At 39.9% G+C, this 15,013-nt stretch overlaps 1 protein-coding gene across 3 annotated transcripts in view; it reads right to left on the reverse strand.

Annotated features, from left to right (window-relative positions):
* Window positions 1-12,760, reverse strand: part of PRKD3 (protein kinase D3) — an 85,433-nt gene extending 72,673 nt beyond the window's left edge. The window contains exons 1-2 of one of the 3 annotated variants that reach the window (XM_060118006.1): window positions 12,594-12,679; window positions 3,471-4,427 (exon numbers count right to left, since the gene is read on the reverse strand). In XM_060118006.1, the coding sequence (XP_059973989.1) occupies window positions 3,471-3,758 (288 nt within the window). In that variant the 5' untranslated portion in view covers window positions 3,759-4,427; window positions 12,594-12,679. Of the gene's footprint in view, window positions 1-3,470; window positions 4,428-12,593 lie in introns of all 3 variants that reach the window. The other 2 variants (XM_060118007.1, XM_060118008.1) reach the window with 2 other exon arrangements.
* Between the last annotated feature and the right edge of the window lie 2,253 nt (window positions 12,761-15,013).

Below are 15,013 nucleotides of genomic sequence, written 5' to 3' on the forward strand. Positions count from 1 at the left end.
ATATTGTATGATTTCACTTATATGTGGAATCTGGAAAAACCAGAGCTGGTGATTACTAGAGACAAAGGGTAGAAGGTGGGGAAATGGGTGAAAGTGGTCAAAGGGTACTAACTTCTAGTTATAAAATAAGTAAGTTTAGGCAATGTGATGTACAGCATGGTGACTACAGTTAACAATACTTTATATCTGAAAGTTGTTAAGAGAACAGATCTTACAAGTTCTCATCAAAAGAAAAAAAAAGACTTACAGGGCTTCCCTGGTGGCGCAGTGGTTGAGAGTCCGCCTGCCGATGCAGGGGATACGGGTTCGTGCCCCGGTCTGGGAAGATCCCACATGCCGCGGAGCGGCTGGGCCCGTGAGCCATGGCCGCTGGGCCTGTGCGTCCGGAGCCTGTGCTCCGCAATGGGGGAGGCCACAACAGTGAGAGGCCCGCGTACAGAAAAAAAAAAAAAAAAAGACTTACATTAACTATGTGAGATGCACCAAAACTTGTTGCAAGTATTAAGCAGAAAGGGTGGGCGAAGCTCCTGACATACAGTAGGTACTCAATAAACGTTGTCAATTATAATCTTCCTCCTTTCCCCTCCCATATCTTTGCTCATCCTGATTTTTTTGCCTTGGTATGTACTCCTTACCTCCCATATCACTGAAATCTTACTCATTCTTTAAGTATCAGATGAAATGTTACATTTCATATGAAGTCTTTCATATCTTTTATCAACCTGAGAAGAGCACTTTTTATTTTAACTTTACTTTCTACTTCTCATATTTTATTCTGGTAAATGTTTCCCTTACCAGGCTATAAGTTTTTTGAGGGAAGGGACAACATTTGGTTAATCTACTTCTTAAAATTTCACCAGTGCTCTATCTTTAAAAGGTTCAATAAATGTATTTACTAAGAACAGAAATAAGAAAAGCAGGTGTGCCCATCAGAGTCCTGGGAGTTAACCTGGAGCTATGCATGTGTAGGTAATGGAAGTAAGTGATTAGCAAGCAAGAATCTAAGAGAGAATGCAAAAAGAAAAGAACTTCTGACATGGTTTTTCCACCTCCCAGGTGAGTTAGGGATCCATGAAACCTCTCTATCAAACCCCAGAATCTGAGGTGGTTCCCTTAAGATTTCTTTCCAGTTAGGACCTGAGTAGATCATTCCTTGAAATTCATTTCTCCTTTATCTGTCTCTAGAGTGAAGACTTAAATTTAGGTTAAATGATTCAGAATTTCACAGCTGGAATTACACACTAGAAATCATCCCAACTCGGGCTTCCCTGGTGGCACAGTGGTTAAGAATCCGCCTGCCAATGCAGGGGACACGGGTTCGAGCCCTGGTCCAGGAAGATCCCACATGCCATGGAGCAACTAAGCCCATGCGCCACAAGTACTGAGCCTGTGCTCTAGAGCCTGTGAGCCACAACTACTGAGCCTGCGTGCTGCAACTACTGAAGCCTGTGCTCTGCAACGAAGAGTAGCCCCCGCTCGCCGCAACTAGAGAAAGCCCGCGTGCAGTGACAAAGACCCAACACAGCCAAAAATAAAAATAAAATAAAATAAATAATTAAAAAAAAAAGAAATCATCCCAACTCAATCATTTGATAGATGTGGAAATGTAATCCAGAGAAGTCAAATCACACAAAGTTATGCAGTTAATAAACAACAAAGCTGGGAACTCCCTGGCGGTCCAGTGGTTAGGACTCTGTGCTCTCACTGTTGAGGGCCTGGGTTCAATCCCTGGTTGGCGAACTAAGATCCCGCAAGCCGTATGGGACGGCCAAAAACAAACAAAAACCAATACAGCTGACCTAGTTACAAGCTCAATACTCTTTTTCACTACACTTAAACAACAGTTAGAATTCCAACACATGTCAAAAGGAGTGTGTAATACGATTATGTCACATACATGTTTTATATTTTTGCCAAACACATCCCCATATCACTACAATATTGATTCAAATTCAGTTCACCATGATATTCATTTTATGCTGGCTATCTCCATAATCAACAATTCTATTTTATATTTGCATAAAGTTCACCCTGAATTATCTTTTCTTGAGCCATATCTTATTTATTTCCTTGGCTTCACTAGAATTTTTCATAGATTATGATTTTTAATCTAGCTTCCCAAGAACTTGACCCATCTGACCCACTTCTCACATCTATATTAATGAGGAAGTAACATTAGTTCTAAAATGATCCTGTAGAAAATCAGTATGCCTCTGTATAAATATAAGAACTAAGTCAAATTTCCAAAGGTTGAAAACTGAATATAGACTCTACCAAAACATTAGTTATGATTTTCTATGGGCTCAAAAAAAGAGAGACAATAAAGTTACAAATTGTATTTAAGTTAAAATCTTACCATTAAATTAAAACCCTAGTTGCAAAAATATTTATTAAAACATCTGTTACCATCTGATGAAAGGGAAATTAAAAGCAAAGATACTTAAAGACACAAAGATGGTTCTACAGATCTACAAAAGAATACCTAAAATTACTTTAGGCCACATTTAAATAGATAAGTCACTGTTAACACACAGGAGACAAGGGTCATTTTCACAAACCACATAACATTTTTTTGACTGTTAATTACTTCTACATCAGAAGATAATGACAAACCATGTAAAGCATAAGGAACCGAAACAAAAACAGTAAGATGAGGAGCATTATCCAAACACATTAATCTTACTGATAGGATTTTTAAAACATAAAGTATACTAAGTTGTTTGAAACATAGGCTTGGTCCGTTAAAAAGAAAACGTAACCAATTCATACTACTTATATACAGTTTTATGATAAAACACAGAACATACCAGCTCATGCATCAAATCAAGATTATTAAAGAAATTTAGCTAAGATTCCTAAAAAATGGTATGGTACAGGGCAGGGGCTGAGTAGATTGGAAGCAAAATAAAATCACCCTCAATTTAAAAATTTTCTTCTATTCTGATATATATTACAGCTCATTTACCTAATTTCTAAGCGACAGAGAGAGTGTGGTCCTCTGGCAGTTTAGGTGAAGTCAGGATCTAAAGGGGACAAAGAGGGTATAAAAGGGCAGCATACAGGGGACCTAGGAAGAACAAGGTATGGACCTGGACTCGGCAGCGGCTGTGTCTCATCCTTTTGGTAAGCCCCCTTGATGCCTTGTGCCTTCTACCTCCTGACTGTTTTCCCTGAAAACAAGTGAGACTGCTTAAGTCCTATTGACTTTACACTGATTTTCCTGCTCTTAAAGAGATGAATTGAATAAGCAGTATTTTTAAAGCCTGGATATAGGCTCCAGCTGTTAGACTCTGAAATTTCAGACTTTAGGCTTTTAGTCTATTAGGACTCTCTCCCAATGCTCAGAATTAGGATATAAACAACTGATTGATCCACATGTGTTAACTCACTGTTGCATGTATAATTTATAGAAAAGCAGTAGAAACAACATTACTTAGAAAAACTACTGACATAAATAGCATGCACAGTACCTTTTGATAAACAATGGAGCACACAAGATCCTTGACAGCAGATAAAGATAGTTCCTGGGCTTCGATGGTAATACTCTCCCGTGTAAGGCCAATTTGCAGTAGAAATGAGATTGTATGCACTGAGCCTCTGGAGTTGGTGAGTGACGGTGCACTGAAGCTTCCATTAGAGAGTCGCGCAGAGAGTCCTGTTTTAGGACTTGAACACGGAGAAGGAGCTGGAAGCACAGCAGGAAGAGTTGCAGGTATTACAGACTTCTGGGATGATGGAGGAGAATTGTTTGCAGACATCTGCCTTTCTTTAATCTTTTAAAACAGTTGTCAATTCTTTTCAATGGTTATGAAGAGGCCTTAAAATCACAGTGGTAAAAAAATGACTGTACTTTCAGATTTAGTTGAAAGCTTCTTTATTTCCTCTTTTAAGCCACTCATGCTGATGATGGCAAGTTCTACAACTGTGAGTTGAATATACAAAAGGTCCCACTTCCCTTAATATCAGTCCCATCAAAGAAGAGTCTTGTCTTTAGGACCACAACCGGGGTTTTGGAAAGGATTTAACATCACTGAATTATCCTCATCAGAAGAGAGTTGACATTGTTTATTCACTAAACATCTTCATCTATTTTCTTTTAAGTCTATTCTTGTCTCTCTCTTTTAATTTCAGAAAATACATAATGAATAAAAGTTGCTTTTCTGTCAAAATAAAATCCTCCTAGTTTAAAAAATAAAAAGTGTTTAGGATTAGTCTATTCAGTACTTATCCTTTGGTTCCTTGATCTAATGGGACACTTTCTCAAATGTCCACACCTTAAATCACCTTCTCAAATGTCCTCATTTTCATTTTGGAGGAGCAAATTTTTCCAGGATTAAGCACAAAGGTTTTTTAAAATAGTACAGGCATATTCCACTTGGTGAATGGGCCCATGGAGAAAAGTTGATGCTTTCTGAAATGTAGGCAGCCTGGAAGAAATTTTTTAGAAACTTTTAATATTTTATACTCACTTAACATTATTTTAAAAATGCAAGAATCCTTGGGACTTCCCTGGTGGCCCAGTGGTTAAGAATCTGCCTGCCAATGCAGGGGACATGGGTTTGAGCCCTGGTCCAGGAAGATCCCACATGCCGCGGAGCAACTAAGCCCGTGCGCCACAACTACTGAGCCTGCGCTCTAGAGCCCGTGAGCCACAACTACTGAGCCCACGTGTCACAACTACTGAAGCCCGTGCGCCTCAACTACTGAAGTCCGCGCACCTAGAGCCCGCGCTCCACAAAAAGAGAAGCCACTGCAATGAGAAGCCCACACACTGCAATGAAGAACAGCCCCTGCTCACCACAACTAGAGAAAGCTTGGGTCCAGCAATGAAGACCCAACACAGCCAAAATAAATAAAATTAATTAATTAATTAAAAAAAAAGAATCCTTGTGCTTTTTTAAAATAAGTTTTGCTTTTATGTTTATAATTCACCAATAAATCCTAATGGGTAGCCTTTTTTTTTTGGTCTAGTTATCAGAGCCCATAATTTCAGGGAGAGCCTCCCGCTAAAAACAAAAAAGCAAAAAACAAAACCCTGCTATTCCTCACTAATACCTAAAACTTGAAGGTCAAACACTTTTATTCCACAAATACACAACTGAGTTATGACAAAAACAGAAAAACAGAAGGGACAAAAAAGAAAAGTAAAACTGACATTGTCATAGAAATAAAGTACCACTTGGCCATACAAAAGATGTATAGGGCTTCCCTGGTGGCACAGTGGTTGAGAATCTGCCTGCTAATGCAGGGGACACAGGTTCGAGCCCTGGTCTGGGAAGATCCCACATGCCGCAGAGCAACTGGGCCCGTGAGCCACAACTACTGAGCCTGCGCTTCTGGAGCCTGTGCTCCGCAAGAAGAGAGGCCATGATAGTGAGAGGCCCGTGCACTGCGATGAAGAGTGGCCCCTGCTTGCCACAACTAGAGGAAGCCCACGCACAGAAATGAAGACCCAACACAGCAAAAATAAATTAATTAAAAAAAAGATGTATAATACTGCCCTAACATAGACAAGAGTATTCTTTTTTATATTAAAAGTTTAAATCTAAGCAGATTTCTTTCAGAAAACTAAGGAAGCATATACTAAACACAGTTATATGACACACAAAGAAGTGTAAAAGACATACTTAAGACAGGAACATAGGAAAAAGCAATCTTGTCATAAAAAAATTCTAAAAGTGAAAAAGAGAACACTAAGCACAGTTACATATGTATCACAGTTTTATGTAAGGACAGTTCAAAAACTAAAAGTACGACCCCATGGCTAAGTGAAATGGCTCACAAGAGATGGATCTTTCAATTTAAATTCCATCCATATACTTGTAAACAAGTCTAATGATAAAAAAGAGTGAAGCATCCAATGTGGTTGCAGAATGACTCTGGAAAGTAGTTAATGGGGCTAAACAAATGAGGAAGAACATAACAGAAGAGCAAAAACATAGAGATATAGTATTAGGAATGAGCAAGTTCAAGAAAAAGTATGGCTTAGAAAAAAACTGCTTAAAGATAACAAAGCTTTTAGAACTACATTCAGATAAGTAATTTTAACCCATTTTATATTGTACAGCACTTAACATCTTGTAAATGTTTTATACACTTTATCTCATGATATCTCTTTGGAATTTGACAAGGCAAATATTATTTATTATTTTTGCAGATGAGTTTACAGAAGCAAAAGCAGATAAAGTAACTTGCCCAGCATCACATGGTCATTAAGAGGTGGAGTGGGAATCAGGACCCAAGTTCCGTACTTTCCTACCAAGTGCTGTCTCCACCATCACATACCATTTCTGAAAGAACAAGGAACTGAGAGAATCACTGCTCAGAGAGGATGTTGTTAAGGTTGAGAGCACGCTGAGAAGGCACAATTGCTCAACTTGTCTTTTGCTTACCTTCTCTGAGTTTTTAAACTAAAGTTGTAGAAGAGCATTGAGAACTGAAACCTGAGCCTCGTGAATAGGAGGGACTAACACATCTTTATGGGAGTGCAAGTCTTCGGGTTCAGATGCAATGCACTCCATATTGCTAAAGCAATTAGTCAGTGCAATCACAAAGCTGACTCCTATCATCTTGGAGAAAGAGCTCAGAAAGAGAGAAACAGTCATGGCCTGGAGATGGGTCAGACTGCTTCAAGTTTTGTGGGCTGGAGGAGTGGGGAAGTGATTTCAGAAACTGCAGACATATAAATTAATATTAAGCCTTAGTCAAATCTGAGACTAGATTATGAAAGCAAATGGTTTTCCAATACTTAGAATATAATGATCACTAGAACTCAGCATGAATTCAAACAGAATGCCAAATCAGCTACATTTACACCTTTTTAAAAAGGGGTTATTGGCCTTTTTAGATGGAGGAAATAATAACTCACAGTAATTGAGCTCTATCTGCCAGACACCGTTCTAAGCACTCCATATGTGTTTCCTCACTTAATCCTCACAACAACCCATCTTATAGCTGAGAAAACTGGCTTAACGTTCTTGCCCGAGATCACACAATTAGCAAAGCCAGAAAAAAAATTAGTGTATTCTGGCCAAAACAATTTTCAACATGATATTCCATGCTATTTTTGTAAATATGTTGTTTGAGTATGAGATAGTGTAGTTGGTTAAGTTGGCTGCTCTGTATCAACTTAGAGAAGCCTTCAGGGGAGTGCATTGGAACGCTGCCCTTGGCCCTATATTGTTTTTGATTATTTATAAGATAATAAAGACATGGAAGACATGCTTATAAAATCCTCAGATTGTACAATCTGGGAGAAATAAACTAAAATTCAAGTGAACTATAACAATGATGAGAGTAAAGCTTTACATTTAGTTCAAAAAGTTAAATGTGCAATATAGAAATGGAGAAATGCTGACTTAGAACCTGTTCATTAGAGGAGTTATCAACCCAAGAGTTTAATAATGGCTGCTAATATAATGGGTGACTAAAAGAACTAACGTAAACATAAACCCCCAGGACACTGAGAACACATCAGCATCAATCAGTATACCGGTTGCCAGTCAGCTTACATTACCACTGTATTCATTTTTACAGTCCACACTTTTAAGAGCTATATTGATGTAAAAAAATAATAAAGAGTATATATCTAGATAAAGCTGAAAACAATGTCATGTGACAAATTATGCTTAACACAACCAAGCAGAATAATGGTCTTCAAATATTTGAAAAGGTGTTAAGAGAATAATTGGTTCTTCTCCTCATTTTTATATGGATGATTGATTTATTTACTGCTATTGATAACAATGTATTCATTTATGAAGTGTTATCCCTACTCACACCACACACCCAGGGAGTTGTGTTACTGGGTGGACACAGTGCAAACATAAGATTAGGAAATTAACAGAGAATAATTGGTTTTATTCAGTATCATTGTAGAGGGTATAGGGTAGAGGTAAAATGAAGATAACAGCTATGAGGACTGCGCTACTGCATGTACAATATCTACAGTGGTACCTGGCTTATCCTAAGTGCTAAGTTTTAGCAATTTTCACAGTAATTAGGTGAAAGAATTAACAATTAAGCTCCTACTTCATACTAAACACTGCAATTGAGATATCATACTTCATTAAATCCTTGCTATGACACTAGGAAATTTGTTTAACTGCTTTACAGAAAAGGAACCAGAGTTTCAGAATTGTTGCTTACCCACGACTACACAGCTAATAAGTGATGGAACTGGGATTCACACCAAAGTTTCCCTGACTCCAAAGCCCATGTTCTTTATACTACTTCACTTCACCAACAACAACCTAACAACCTACAACAGGTTTTCTCATGAGGTAATGAGGTCCTTAAAATATCTGACTTGAGCAGTTTCAAAAAGCTGAACAACTGTCATAAAAAGGTGAGTCAAATATCTATGAATAATACTGTATGCAGGTTAAATACTTCAAAATACAAGACACTGCTGTGTTCAAGAATAATAATTTATTTGTGACGGATATCTTCCCACTAAATTTCCATTTTATAATACCTGCTAATATTAGCCAAATAACAGTAACTGTCTTATGATTACAATCAACATCAGAACGATCAATAACTACTAATAAACTATATGTTATACTTTTGCATAAAAATATTTTTTAGTTTCAGCATGAACACAAATAGAAGAAACTAAGTGAGCTGTCATATTAGCTTCTGCCCACTCATCCCATCTGTTTTCCCTCTCCTTGTTTTGCTTTATGGAACCTTGATTTGATCTGTAAGATGCAACAAGATGTAGGGTGCAAAATATTAAGACTAAATATCAAAAAAAAAAATCTAACAACTCTAATTTTGTCTTTATGCTTCAATCAGAAATCTGAGACAATAGTACATCATACTAATTCATAAATTAATTAGATATGTTTGTTGCTAATAGCTATGAGTTGGCAAGCATTTCTAATATGTTTATTTGCAACATCTCAAATATTCTTTGGGGGAATTATCTATCACATATTTCATTCAAATGAAACTGTCATTATTGTTGAATGGAATCAAAAGATGGCATATTAAAGCAATCTTGAGCCCAACCTGCCCTATTATTACAGACAAGGTAAAAATAAAGGCTCTGGAGGTTAGGTGACTTAACGGAGGGTTACTGCACGGTAACATCACAAGTTGATCTACCCTTTCTCTCCCTCTCCCTCAACTCCCCCTGTGTATACATTATCTCATTTCTTAGCAAAGCCTCTAATTATAAGAAGCTCTAACAGCAGCATTTTCATTCAACAAATATTTATTGAGTGCCTATTATCTGCTAGACTGTTATGAGAGACTCGGGTTGTACAGCAGTGACCAAAACAGACATGGCTATTGCTCTCTCCAGAGCTTATAGTGTGATATGGGACACACACATTAAACAAATATTCACATTAATAGGAAGGCAATTACAAATCATGAAAAGTGATATGACAGAGTATACTGAGAGGAACTAATTTCAACTGAGGCTCGCAGGCAAGGCACCTTTAAGGAAGCTAAAACCAAAGGATAAGTAGGAGTCAGGGAAGCAGAGAGAGAAGCAAAGAGGATTCCGGAAGACAAAACAAATCCAGCTAGTAAATACTTCAAAATGAAGCTCATCATTTAGTATAGCCAGTGTCCTTTTTGTACTCAGTAAAGGTAAAAGTAAAGAGGTAAAACACTTTTCCTATTCAGAACAGCATAATATTTACCATGACTCCCTACCAGTAACAGGTTTTCCTGGTTCGATTAAGTTGTGTGCTAGGAATGCTAATGAATGCAGGGTCTTTTTTTCTCCTGTTGATATGTACTGTATTCTTTTAGTATGTACAAAAAGCATATGGCCTTTTTCAATGCAATACTGACCAGAGTCCTGAAGTCAGTATCCATGTTCTACCTTGATACAGGCCTGACTTTGCTTAATAATCCTGGTGTTGCTTTTATATTGTATGAAAAAATCCAAGTAACTTTGTTGATGGTTTTTAAAATCATAGTTTCTAGCAATCCCCACATCTACTTATATATTTTCAAAAATGTAACTATTACCTTAGATTAATATAAATAATTTTCCTCCTAAAAGCTCAGTATTCAACAAAATTGTTGCTGGTAAAACTCAGCTCATCTAGACCAGAGGTATTTGAATCTCAGTCTTTTCCAATGTCAGAGAGAATAGAGAGAGAGCACACCAAGTCTGCTCTCTGCTCAGGCACTGAAAAGTTTATCCAGTAACAAGATTACGGACTGCCAGTCTGGTGATGCTGTACAAATTTACGTTTGGCTTGATGTATCTTCATGACCTCTCTCTGCACCAGTGGTATCTGAGAAATCTGACTCATAGCCAATGAGCAATTTCTTACATACAGCCACTATAAACTAATCACACAAGTGGAGAAAAACTTCTTCTATACTGAAATTAAAATTAAAACATCTCCTAAGTACATTATCTCAAGTTTTTTCATTAATGAGACAACTGCTCCAAAAAGGCTCACATACACGTTCAATTTGAATTACATAATCAGAGACTCAAAGTACTATCTGCACAGATTATGAATCATAAGCATGATTATTAATAAATCAAATTAAAAACTGTACTAGCTAATAATTTCCCAATATCAAGTTCTGTAAAATCAGTTTCTTTTTAAAGTGAGCAATTAACTCTAATATGGTAATATTTTCATCAACTTTAGAATGTCTTTTAAAAGTGAGAACAAAATGTCCCTTAAGAAACATGCATTTAAATGACCATTCTTTTTTTTCTGTATAAGATTTTTCCAATTCTTATATAATTTAAAAAATTTAATATCCAAAAACTTGATTTATTAAGCTCTTTTTGGGGGGGGGCATGGCAGTTTTTAGATTAAAAGCAATCCACGGGCCTCCCTGGTGGCGCAGTGGTTGAGAGTCCGCCTGCCGATGCAGGGGATACGGGTTCGTGCCCCGGTCTGGGAGGATCCCATATGCCGCGGAGCGGCTGGGCCCGTGAGCCATGGCCGCTGGGCCTGCGCATCCGGAGCCTGCGCTCCGCAACGGGAGGGGCCACAGCAGTGAGAGGCCCGCATACCGCAAAAAAAAAAAAAAAAAAAAAAAAAGCAATCCACTAAGAGAGAAATTTCTATTTTAAAGACGTCACCTCATGAAACTGAAAGCTTAAAAAATTTATATATTTAAAAGACTCACTATGATCTGAGATGCTTAAAACATTCATTTCAAGATAATAAACCAGTCAACATTCTTGAATCTGAGTCATCCTAAAAAGTTAAAAGCTATATACCAAATTATAGAACTGAGGATGGAAAACTGGCTTGTCAAATGTTCAAGTTCCTCTGATCAGGCCGACCACATCTACATTACCTACCGAAGCAAAACCTAACATGAAGGCTTCTGTGACACGTTTTAAATACTTTCAATAAAACTTGTAACTTCTTTTTTGGCTGAATGTCCATGCCTGCTCTGAATCCAGATCCTAACACGGAAGGAGGAAAGGGTTCCTTTATTAAGTAAAACTGGCCTAGATCTCGGTCGGGGAACTTTATGGATGCTTTCAGCCACAAATCCAGAGGTGTCCTCACAGCCTTAACTTTACTAAGTAAGCTTGATCTAAAGAAAATCATAGCCGCTAAAACTTTAGTAACTGCAGCGTTAAGTACAAAGGAGAAACTATATAAGAGTAACACGCTAACGTTTTCTAGGGTACAAATTACGGTATTTTAAAAGTTTTCGTTTCATTTGCCTCTACAGCTCATTAAGGCTGTGTCGAACAAAGTAGCAGTTCAGGGTGTAACTTATCCTTCCTAATCAAAGATGACACCGATAGTCTTATTTCCTGTGGGGATGGGTGTGGTTGAAGAGACAGTTACGTCCAAGCCATCAATCTGTGTATGGAAAAGTCTGCAGCCTCACACACGCTGTCGCTCGATTTATACTCGTGCCTGCACACGGCAAGGCCTATGCTTCTGACTGCGATGACTTCAAATAAAATATCCAACAGGCAATTGAATAGTATGGAGTTATTTTTACTGCTCAAAGACGCAGTCGCGCTCCTCAGTGTTTCGTCTTAAGAAAACCCTCCCGGGGATGAGACCGACTCGGAGCTACGCCGCAACTTGCAAAACTAAAGAGTCAGGAAATTGGGGTGGGGGCTTACGTTCTCTAAGCGCCGTCGACTCACTCTTTGCGACGCGTACAAGGTAAAGTAGTGAAAAGAAAAGGGAAAGGCTCATCCAAAATTCGGCAGCGTGAGTGCCGCCGATCTGGCGTTGGGAGGACCCGGTCAGAGACTGGGTACGAGAGGCCGGGCGCGGTGGTCGCCGGCGGAGCGCGACTCCAAGTTGGCGTCGGCGCCCACGCCGGAACTTGGCCCCATCTGGCTGCAGCGCCGGCGCCCCCGCTCACAGCGGCGCCCACCGCCCGCTCCTCCCGCCGCGCGCTCTACCAATTTCCCGCCCAACCCCGGCGGCCGCCGCCCAGCCCGCGCGGGATCCGAGTCCCTCCGCCACCGCCACCGCCGCCGCCGCGTGCGGGCGGGTGGGGGAGGGGAGGCTGCAGCCGCCGCCGCCGCCTCACCCGACGTGCCGGGAGAACAAAGCGGCAGCCGCTGCGGCGCTAACTTTTTCAGTGTCTGTTCCGCTCTTCCCGAGGCGACTACTTACAGAGGCGGGCTCCGCCGGTCGTGAGAAACTCCGCGCTCGCCAGCGTCTGGGTCCCGGACCAGGCGCCAGCGAGGCTTCACGTGCCTCGCAGGATCCCGCCCGCCACAGGCGCCCCTTCCTCTGTCCCTCTCTCCGCCCCGTCCCGTCCTGAGGCCCGAGGGCGGGGGGGCAGGGGCGCGCGAGGGGCGGGGGCGCGCGGTCGGCGCGGGGCCTGCCGGGAGCTGTAGTCTCCTCGCGAGCTCGAAGCGGTGGTAGCAGCGCGGGGAAGTTGCTCGCTGTCTTGACACCGCGCGCGGGCGACAGGAGCTCCTGGTGCTCTCAGGCTAGCTCTGCACCCTCCGAGGTCCTGGCGTCCCCATGAGCACTGGGGAGCGGGGCGCGACCGTGCACTTATTCCAGTTACGCACTGTACTTGATACCCATTATTGCTACTGAACTGCCTTTTTCTCTTCTGTCGCCCGCTCTGATGTAGGCGATGATGGCAAGGGGGCAAGAGGTGACAAGTTGGACACGGGACTTGTAAGGGGTCTATAGTAGAAAGCAGTTTTCACCCTGAGGTATCGTCTCACTTCTCCACCTGTTTCACTCCCGAGTGTTTGCCCTCCAGCTGGCCGTTTGGCACAGGGGCCCCGGGCGTTCCACACCCAGGCGGATACGTCCGGAGCCCTTCACCTAAAGCGGAGCAAATGGAAGTCTCTGCTTTCAATGTGTTGTGTGTATCCTACTTGTCCATCTTTAAATTCGACTGTGTCCCCTACCATAAGAGTGAAGTGCAGCCAAGAATCACCGAACCTAGGTTTCCAAGTGACATTGTCAAGGGTGACAATGCCGGGTGAAGGGGGACGCGGGTGAGATGAGATCTAGAGGGAAAATACACTAGGTGTTAAATTATACATATTTTATGTGAGAGAAAAGCGTGAGCAGCTGACACCCATTGTCCCAGAAAAGACCCAGGTCTCCGTATGTCCAAATTTCATCCCCAGTATATCTCAAGTAAATTATATTGAAACAAGCAGATGGGTTGCAGGCAATAATCCATCCATCCCTATGCAGAGGTCGAGGGCAGTTTTTGAGAACAGAGGGAAAAGAAAGCTAAGTGGGTCCCTACTTTTTATACCAAGTCATAAATCTTACTGGATGTCCCTGGATTTAAACTTAAGTGGGAATTTTAGAATAATTTATATTAAAGACAGGGCACGTAAAATTCTGTATAACTCTGATCTACTCCGAAGCTATATTTTTAAAAGATGTTTCTGAAACATTATTTTAAATTAGAAGATACCAATTGTCTCACATTCAGTAATATCTAATTCAGTCTAATTATATTTTGTAGTCTTATTCTGCTATTCTTTTACTTTAAAATTGAAAGTAAATTCACTCAAGTTTCTTTAAAAAAAAAAAGCAAAAACGAAAAATGCTCTTACCTAACTTTGCTTTTTTCTTCCTTCCACTTCACAACTGACATTTTAGTCCAAACCCAAATATCCTCTCTCAGCAAGATTCCCAGGATCTCATTGGAGCAGTTTACAGCCAGTCCCATCTCACTAGTGACTCCCATTTTCACTCATGGTCCTTAAAGAGACAGAAGTTACTCTTTCTAGAAGTAACTTTTCTAAATGAAGCAAGCTGCTGTTTTACAGAGGTGCAAGGATTTGTGTATATGAGAATATATATATGTGTATATACATATACATATATATTATATATACATATAAACATATATACATTTACATTATATATACACATACATATGGTCATTTCATTTCCACTTTTCCACTTCTCTTTTTAAAAATGAAATCAGCTCCTTTCAAATCACTGAAAGGTGAATCTTTCAATAATACATTTAAGTGTAAGACTGTCTTTGTCCCTGTAATTTTTTTGCTTGACATGAACTACAGTTTCCCCAGGACATTCCATTCCTATGCCAAGAGCACTGAAGGGTAAAGATTAGGTTTAATACGTGCATGTGAGATTTTTATCCTTGAGAGAAAATAAAATCAGAATGACCAAGATGGAAAAGATTTTTCTTCTTGGTGCTTTTTGAAAACTAGGAGCTCAGTGTTCCTCTTCTGTGACTGTAGTTGCAAATCTTGCCCTAGAGTTACTGCCCCGCCCCTTGTACTTAATGGTTAACAACACAACCATTCACACGTGTTATTTAATAGAAGCAAAGAAAGTCAACACTGTTGTGACCTAAGGTAGCAGAGTTACTTAAGTCAGAATCCTAAATGCAGAAAAACATGATTTGTTAAGGCCCCACTGGAAGAAATAGTCATTATTTCAAGGTGGTTTTAATTTATAGAACATGATTACTGGAAAATTATTTTGGTTTTGTGTCTTTCTTCATGACCTTGAAAGATAGGTGAAAAATTCAGAAAGCATCTGGGTATCAATATAGTGTTAGTAAAATAGTTATTGGA

Source organism: Mesoplodon densirostris, chromosome 14 (assembly GCF_025265405.1).
Source record: "Mesoplodon densirostris isolate mMesDen1 chromosome 14, mMesDen1 primary haplotype, whole genome shotgun sequence".
Classification (NCBI taxonomy): domain Eukaryota; kingdom Metazoa; phylum Chordata; class Mammalia; order Artiodactyla; family Ziphiidae; genus Mesoplodon; species Mesoplodon densirostris.